Source organism: Centroberyx gerrardi, chromosome 9 (genome assembly GCF_048128805.1).
Source record: "Centroberyx gerrardi isolate f3 chromosome 9, fCenGer3.hap1.cur.20231027, whole genome shotgun sequence".
NCBI lineage: Eukaryota > Metazoa > Chordata > Actinopteri > Beryciformes > Berycidae > Centroberyx > Centroberyx gerrardi.
In genome coordinates, this window is record NC_136005.1 from 24159795 (window position 1) to 24169399 (window position 9605).

A 9605-nucleotide genomic window follows, 5' to 3' on the forward strand; every position below is an offset into this window, starting at 1 on the left:
AGCGACATGAGGCGTTCAGGGAAACTTGGACGGGGAAAGCTCCGCATCAGAGAACGATGGCTTCATACCTGAGGAGAGGACAGCGTTATCATATCATCAGTCTTAACATAACTCTTAAGCTCCAAATAAACGTTTAGTTACAACACTGTTCGCGTTTCGTTTATAGTTGCAACTTGAAATTGATAACTCTAAATTCCCAGTTACATCGAATGCATTGTTAGTTCAGTTAATATTGATGATGGATTGATGGATGTCATGCATTATTTTTTGACGGTCTATATTTCCAATAATACAACAATAACGTAAAAGGGACAAAATAGGTTCTGATGCTGAATTCATAGATTGAAAGTTGTAGAAATGTTTTTTTTTTTAAATTTAACTACAAATGAGCATTCCATCATCACATTACTTACAATCTAATGTGAGAAAATAAAGCAGAGACAGCATAGGCTAATATTGTTAAAAGTTATAGCCTACAGATAGACCATGGACTGAAATGGTATGGAACCTTTCAGTTTAGTCCTCCACTATGAATACCATTCTTTTTGTCATTGGTGGTAAATTTCTCCAATTTCCAATTATCATAGCAGTATTGAAAATGTGGCCTTAGCCTGTCAGGCCTTAGGTCCATTTGAATTCAGGGATTATGGGTCAACTTTTGTATTTACATCCATCTTCTATAATATAATAATAATAATATAGCTATATATCCGGACTATTAGCCCAAAACATAAGACATTCTGGAATCCCCAAGATGTTACCTGGCCACTTAATTCACTTAATTCCTAATTTTAAATGTGTCATCTATGCATTATCTTTGTGGCAACTGACATAGCAGCATCCATTGCGTACAGACAACAATAGAGTGTCAGTGGGCTTATGTGTAACTACTTTGTTGTAACCCTGCTTATTCAGATCTGTGGTTCCAGCAGCATCTCCTCCCCTCCCCTCATGTAAATCTCAGCCCAGGGGCGTATTCTCCTCTGTGACCTTTTCTTCTGTTGACACCGACCGTCTTTGTTCCCAAGGTGTTGGGAGTTGTTGGGTGAGACACGTTCCTTGTGGTTCCGGCATCAATTATGTATAAATAATAATAACCTTGGACAACTGCTGATTTGCAATGACACTTTCATTACGACGAGAGCGGCCTATAACTCACTGGCGCCCATTAGTTATTAATGCCCGGGCACGCCAGCTTTACTTTGTCATTTATTGCTTCATCTCTATGCCTTTTTAAATATTCAGTAACTGCTGTACCTACATTTACTGTCTGTGATCTGCGCCCAGGAGAAGGCCCAGGCTATAGCTTGTGGTGGAGGATGACCTAGTTATAATGGAGGCTCGGGCCTTGCTCGCCAATGCCACTGTAGTCTATCATATCTACCTGCAGTCAAAATGGCAAGTTTGGTACAGCAAGCCAAAGTTAATGTTTTTGCTGTTTTGCCGTTCTTTTAACACTGTTTAACATGAGGACCAGTAAAGACCTATAACCACAAGCTAGCTTTTCATTGAAAAATCAATGAGGGTTTCTAATCTTACACTGACATCCATCTGTGTGTAATCTAGTTTATTAATCCAAGAGATGCAGCCATTGTAGAAGTCCCACTTCTACTTCTTCACTGCAGAGACGCTCTTACATCAGCGATTAATTCTTTGGAAAATTAATCCAGTGCAGTTCCAGGGTGGGAAGACTTCTACAGCAGTTACCACTAGACTACCAGTGCTGTACAAAGCTTCAGACAGCACTAGACTATCAGCGGTGTCTGAAGCTTTGTGAGCTCTAATTTCTGCTTTGGCCAGGGAAGTTTGGTGACAGATTCAAATCCGGTCTGTTACAGTAAGTCTGAAAATGGGGATGACTTTCCCTGAGGGGGGAGGTCAAAGGTAGCAGATACAATAAACTGAAATATTTTCCCTTGTGAGGGAGTATTACCCTATAGCCAAATGGTAGATGTTTAATTTCCTGCATGGCATACCTGAGTGTGAATCTGCTGTTACATAAAAGCTAGACTCTGCCTCCATCTTCATCTGGTATCTAAAGCAATTTATGCTGTCAGTGATAAACTATACACTGATACTATGACACTTGGACACTACAGCGGAAACAGATAAAAACTAAATGTATATGGGTAGATTAGGCTTATTGATGGATTATTTGGCCACAGGTGAACATAGTCAGCCTAACAATCCACAATGCAGGTGACTGCATGCCTGTGACAATAACATTTCAGATAAAAAAGGGTGTTTGGTTACGAGTTAGTATTATGTTTATGCATGGAGAGCAAGAGATGTGATTTAGATAGCGTTATTCGTCTTGATGAAAGCAACGTTCCCAAACAAGCCCTGTTCATTCTTAGATGCCCTCCAGTGTGTGCATGGGTGTCATGCACCAATTTCAGCCTGCAGAATGATAATCATAAAAAAGGGGAAGCACTGCCCACTTCAAAAGGCAGCTGATTCTGATTATAAATAGTTGCCCATATACACTCAAGCATGTAAACCGCTGACGCTCTGATTGCATTTTAGTCAGGTTGGGCAGATAATCCAATTAGAGCCTGCAGGTAAACACAATCACTTTGAAGTTTCAATTGGAATGGGCCCAAGTCGGTACCTTCAATTTGGCTGAATTGTTTCTATGAGATCATTTCATTTGCAATGAGAGTAAATGAATCACACTGAGAGATTATTCGGCTGTATTTAACCACAGCAATTGTAATGTTCTTGCATAAACAGCTGAATTTTGCCTCTACTTTTCACTTGGGTTGGGCATAATGAAAATGTAGCCAGTGATGCTGCCAGAGATATGCAGAAGTGAATCCATTTAGTAACTGTATCTGAGAGGTGACATTTGTTGCCACAGCATATCTTCTGTTACAGTAAAAACAAGGCTGAAATCTGAAGGGAGCTGGCATTGTTAGCAAAGAATGTGGAATTCATCACCCTGGTAAACTTTCTGTATAAGAAAAGGTTTTGCCTCTTCACCATTCCATGCAGTTGTACTTACATCTGGTGTACAGCATTGCATGGCAGGGAGCTGAAATAGCATGGGTGGTGTGGTGCAAGCTGAGAAAACACCACTGCACATTGATTATTTACAAATGTCTCCAATAAATAATAGCCTTCCAAGTCTTGTATCATCAATAGTTTTGTTAGCATACATTTGTTATCGCAAAATCACAACTCAGATAATAAGCAGCAGTTCATCAAAGAGCAAATGATGCCCTTTGGATGGCAAAAATAATCCTATGGAAGGCCATATTTGCCTCACTTTGTATCAGCTACCTGCAACTGATTGAGTTTTTTTTAGTGCTGTAGATATAGTTCTTCTGAAGCTTGAAATCCTCATATCAAGCCTCTAAATTCTCCATTGCTTGGTAACTTTCTATAAAAAATCATATGCCTGGTTTATCAAGGGCAACAGCATTGGGCTTTTGTCTTGAAGTGTTGAGTCCAATTAGACTGATAGATGCACACTGAATTATACCTAGCTGAACAGGTGGCTGGGACAAGGAACCACTCCTGGCCACATTGTATTTGCAGCATTTAGGTCCAGTCTGTCTCCGTTTGACTGTGATACAAATTTATTAATATTATATGTATTTATTGGATATGACCAAATGATGACAGCTTTTTTTGTTTTATCTTATGTTAAAATGCTCATGATCTTGTTTTCGCCTCATATTTCCTTTTCAAGTTTAATTTGAGAAACACTTTCAATCAAAACCAGAATCGTCAAATTGATTCACCAAAGACATTTTCGCAAACGCGCGCTCTGTATCTGCTCATAAATTCAACTTGTGGTTCAAGTCAATAATCCAATACACAAAGTAGGCCTATAGATTATAATGGTACAGACTATCACTTGAAACTAATATAGGCTGGCTGCCAACAGAGCTGTGGGAACCGCAACCACAATCCAGGCTGCTCCCCACCTGTGCAAAAGCAGGTGCAGGTCATTATCGTGTGTGTGTGTGTGTGTGTGTGTGTGTGGCTCCGCAGATGAGTGTGTTCGCGCAATCAGCAACTTGTAAGACACCAATGCCAGCGATAAAAAAAAAAAACTAAAACGCCACAAAATTCATTCGTTTTCGATATCGATTTAAGATGATTATTACAGTTTACTACAAACTGTCTCACTGCTATCGCCACATCCAAAAATAATCCACTTTGATCAAATAAAACAAGGCAAGAATTCATTATAAATTTGAACAGTTATCTTAAATGTAGGCTATATTTTCTGTGGGCTATATATATGTCTGTGGGAGGAAAGTAATAAGTATATGTTGCTGTAAATTGCACGTGGGCATCTACTTAACCAATTAAATTAAGGGAGTTCTTTACAAAATTATGTCATTTAATAGTCATTACCTACATGTGAATTGGTCTGTTATAATAGCGACGCACTGTTTTCAGTTTATGAATGCCCAATCAGCGTTTTGTCCACTTGACGTCAGGTGTATTTAAGCAGGGATCTATTGTAACCTTGCACTCGGTTAGAGTCAAGTCTTTCCCACCCGCTGCTGCTAAAATAGACCCGTCATTAAAACCCGACGAATCTCAGCAATTTCACAGTGTCCCTACTCCAAGATAAATAATATCTAAGCCCACATAAGCACTAATATAGCCGCGTGGACGTATTGTGATCAGTGACGTAGTGGTAAATTAAAAAGTGGGTAAACTAAGACCTGCAGTTGATGATCATCATAACTATCACTAGTGAAATCAGAATTAGATTTTCAGAAAATCATACATTTTTGCTTTCCCCCCTCTTTAAAGTGCCTATAGGCTACTCATATAAATCCCATCAGTTTGATATGAAGTAGCATGAATTTAAATATAATAATAATGTAACTATGTATATCAGCCTGAAAAGGTGGATAAACTCTATTCTGCAAGTGAAGGATAAACTGATTCAACGTGGGTTTTACCCTCCACCTGAGTTTTTCCTATGTTAAGTATTAGTGTTTTTTTCTCCTGTAATGAAGACCCAAGGTGTCAATAAACGCCCCCTAGCGGCTTGAATATTTTCTCCTGCGAGGAGCTGCCTGTTTGTCAGCCTGCAACATCACTGGTGAGCAGACTTTAGCTACAATTACAGCTTAAGCATTGATGTGATTTTCTTATCCTGAGAGACACACAATATGTGAGCAGGTAGTGGGTTCAGTGTTTTGCTCAAAGGCAATTTGACTGTTGTGGGGATTGAACCTGGGACCTTCCAATTACAGGACAGTCTCTAACCACTGGGTCAACCTGCTATACCAAGAATAAAAGGTGAAAAAGCTGATTAGAAAATTATCTTTTAACGAAGAACAAGTACAATAATATGTTGTCTTCTGCTGTTTCTTGTGGTTTGGAGTTTGCTTTACTTTGAATATTATTAGGGCAGAGATTCCGAAACTGTTATATGGCAGCGACTCCAAATAGATACAGACTGGACCACAGACCCTCATTTGGTGATACTGCATCCAGATGAACCCCATATGAAAAGCGCTGTTAGATATGACTTTATACAAAATTATAAACCTGTACCCTAGCTGAAATCCCCTCCAGGACCACTGCTGGTCTCCGGACCCCACTCTGGCAACCACTGACATAGAACATTTTAAACTCTCAGTAGGAATAAGAGTGAATATTTGATTCGAATCATTATTAGCAAAGGCATATAAAAATATCTCCTTAATTCCAACTCAATTAATTCCTTTTGCGTTCACTTCCATATATGAATTAGCTCAAGCATACAGAATCCCAGCGCATGCTTCCAAATTAAGAGTCAGAAGTGGAGAAAAAAATACAATGAAAGAAAATATCAAGAGGCTATAAAAGAGCGTCCAATTTCTATTTTTATACACCTAGGAATCAACGACGGCAGATAGGCTGCAGTGCCAAACATGAAGGAATAATAATACTGATGAAATGAATCATGAAAATGCTTTAAATTATTACTACAGTCATATTAATGGCGATGATAATAATAATAATAATAATAATAATAATCGGCTACTAATAATACTACTACTACTACTAATAATAATAAACAATATGTCTGTAGTCAGTCGCGGAATGGCCACAGTGACATTGGAGAAGGCTTTTGCAGCATCAGCACCTTCTTCGGTGTCTGAAAGTGAATTCAAGAAGAGAGAGAGGGCCCCTTTCTCTTTTCCCATGGGGATCAGATAAATATAGACCCTAACCCCCCTCCACACACACACACACACACACACACACACACACACACACACACACAGACCGCAGACACACCAGCCTGATCACCATTTGCTGTTTGTGTAAAAGTGATTAGCCAGACACAACTGCGAAACTAAGTGTTACTTTTATAGTAGCCGAATATCTTGTAAAACGATACGAGCAGTGATGTAATGGGAAATGAAAAGGTGGCTAAAGCGTGACCTCCAGTCAGGGATCAGCATGAGGCGAGCAAGCACCAATATGAACAGAAAAACATTATAGGCTTTCTGGAAAAGCGTTAATTTATGATTTTGTTTTTCTATGTTTACATCACTTACACCGGGTTGACTTTACTTTCTAATAATAATCGGCCTGCTACGAATTTATGCCAGACAGATTTATGTCAGCCTAAAAGCTGGGTAAACATTCCGCAAATAAATGTGTGTGTGTACTGAGTTTAGGTGAGTTCACTCTCCATCCATGGATATGACTTGTCTTTCATTTTACATAATAAGCCCTCTTCCCTCTGCACCTTCGTTTTTGGGGCTTTACATTTTGAATCGATGGGAATATAGCTTCTCAATGTTTTTTTGTTTTTTTATTTAATTCCTAGTGAATATTTAGTCCCTTGATAGCAATTCTAAATAGTCTACATTTTAAAAAGTAATTCCCAAACCTATAAGATCACATGATAAAGTTATAATACAGGCCAAAATCCAATGCAGGCTAAATAGTCCAGCCTTGGTTGACTGGCTTAGTTTAGGCTATAATTGTTGCCGTGAAAATATCATTTCATTTCTCTATGTTTTCTATGTTGTAATATAATTATAATCATATTACTACAAATCAAAATCAAAATCAACGACAGTTTTAAAAAGATAGGTAATGGCATCGTGGGCTAAGTGGCTGATAATAATAATAATTGGTAAGCCTGATAATGGTTGACTCAATTTATATGATATTTAGAAGATAGACTACCTTGTTTAATACTATTATGCCTATTTTATAATCTATATATTTTTTTAAAAGATATACATCTGGTTGTCTAAATTTAATTTCCTTGGTTTCCCTTTTTGTACATAGCGTGTCACATTATTTATAAACAAACCTATTTTCAAAAATGTAATTCTCATGAAATCTGTTAGCAAACATTTAAGAATGTTAATGAAAATAGATGTAAATTCTTTCTTAGATTTATTTACAAATGAATTCAGTTTACAACACAATATAGCTACATAGAATTACATATATTTTATTTTTTTTATAAACAGACTATTTCTTCAGAGCTTTTTGTGTCTTGTATGAAAAGGAAGCAAAAAACTGTGTCGGTTATTTAGTCCACTTGTAATGAGCTTCCAATACAAAAAGAAAATGTAAAATAATTATCACAGATGTTACATCTCAAACAACAAGAACAAAAAAAGAAACAGGTAAAAGTCAAACAGGTAAAATCATTTTTTTTTTTTACAAATATTTACAAATATTACCTGTACAGAAATATCTCCTTTTCTTTTTTTCTCTGTCTTTTTTAATAGTCTTTACAGAGCTGGCTACAGAGTCCAGTGCTGCCTATTGATTCGTGCTGTTCATTCTTCCCCCAGTAATAATGTCTCTATATAAAAATAAGAGTTTATATTTTTATGTTTGAAGTTACTGAGAAGGCCATTTGGACACTGCTGCCGCGGCTGAGGGTAAAAACTGTCCAGATATGATATTTGACGGCACGCTGAGGATGGGCGCAATAGCGGCTGAGGTCCGGCTCAGGGAGAGGGACTGCGCGCTCAGCAAGGCCGACTGAACGGTCACCGGAGGCCGCAGGAAAGTCTGAGCGCCCGGTGTGGACGACGACGCGCTGGACACCCCGATGATGTTCTCTATACTGAACGACGGTCTGCTCGACGGCTCTGATTTGATCATGGACGCCGTGCTCAGACTGTTGAGCTGGAGCTGAAGGCTCGGGCTCAGCTGGGAGTTGAACGCCTTTCTGTTCAGCTCCGCCGAGGGCAGCAGGGGGACGGCCGGGGGCAGCATGGGACCCACGGGGGGGATGTAAGGGTACTGCAACGCGGCGGGATGGGCATACGCGGCCGGGTGGATCCCGTAGTGCCGCCCGTAGGGGCTCCCGAGGCTGTACGCCCCGAAACTTTGCATCATGAGCGCCGTCTGGTCCCTGAGCACGTCCGGCTGGTGCCGCTTGAACCGTTTCCTCCTCCTGAGGAAGCTGCCGTTGTCGAACATGTCCTCCGACTGCGGGTCCAGGGTCCAGTAGTTGCCCTTGCCGGGGTTGCCGGGCTCCCGGGGGATTTTCACGAAGCAGTCGTTGAGGGACAAGTTGTGGCGGATGGAGTTTTGCCACGCCGGGAACTTCTCCCGGTAGTACGGGAAGCGATTGCTGATGAACTCGCAGATCCCGCTCAGGGTGAGCTTCTTCTGCGGGCTCTGGAGGATGGCCATGGTGATGAGGGCGATGTAGGAGTAAGGCGGCTTCACCAGGCTGTTTTTGGGCTTCTGGATCGCGCCCCCCGACGCTGCGCTCTCGTGACCCTCTCCCTTCCCGGTGCCCGTGTCCCCTTCCCCGGAGCTCTCGCAGCACGGGCTCCCTCCGCCGGACGTCATCTCCTCCTTCTCCACTTCGATCTCCTCTTCCACCTCCTCGTCGCCGCCGCCGCCGCCGCCTCCTCCCCGGAGGTCGTGCAGGATGCCTCCCCCCGGGCTGTCGCAGTCGCTGTCCCCTCTCTCCATGCCCTCCTCGTCGCCTTCGCCCACCACGTCGATATCCACGTCCTCCGCTGTGAGCACAGTTTGGCCGGACATGTCGCTGGCTCTGTCGCTGCCTCCAGACAGGGTCATCTCACGGCTTACCTACACTTTTTTTTTTTTTTTAAAGTCTACCGGAGCCAAAACAACCGAGCAACCGGGTGTGATGGGTAGGTGAGTCCAGTGCGGTCTGTGCGCACACACGGCGGCTCTGGAGGATCGCAGTTCGCCCCTGTCAAGAGATCGGATGTCGCCCAAAATCTAAATGCAGGTCAGCGGAGCCGGTAGCCAGCCAGTCGAGCCAGAGAGAAACTTCAACTTCTACAAATATTTCTCCACTCAGTGAGTATAGCAGGCCTTAAAGTGGCGCGTCTTGCCTTGGAGTTGTTTTGGAGACGGTGAGTGCTGCGGCTTTTGCGCTCCGATGTCCCGAGTCCGTATATTTCCTATAGGAGTGATATTTGGAGTGCCAAGTCGAGATGACACATGCTTTTAAAGGCCGGAGCTTTTAAAAGGACTGTCTGATAGATTACTTTTCTCAGTATAAGATATACTATCGGTGCAGGACACGTGGTTTGGTGACGCCAGATGCCCCCCCTCCTACCGCCCTCCACCCTCCTCTCTTCTCTGTTAAACCATGCAAACTGGAGTTGTTTCATGGATTT

General features: G+C 41.5%; 1 protein-coding gene across 1 annotated transcript; it reads right to left on the reverse strand.

The window, feature by feature from the left end:
• Positions 1 to 7399: 7399 nt before the first annotated feature.
• foxd3 (forkhead box D3) lies at positions 7400 to 9391 on the reverse strand. The gene has a single exon (XM_071925654.2). The coding sequence runs from the start codon at positions 9031 to 9033 to the stop codon at positions 7834 to 7836; it is 1200 nt and encodes a 399-aa protein (XP_071781755.1). The 5' UTR covers positions 9034 to 9391; the 3' UTR covers positions 7400 to 7833.
• Positions 9392 to 9605: the final 214 nt, after the last annotated feature.

What these genes read in the sequence shown, in the direction of transcription:
- foxd3 (XM_071925654.2), bottom strand. Translation starts at nt 9,033, where the DNA reads ATGACCCTGTCTGGAGGCAGCGACAGAGCCAGCGACATGTCCGGCCAA.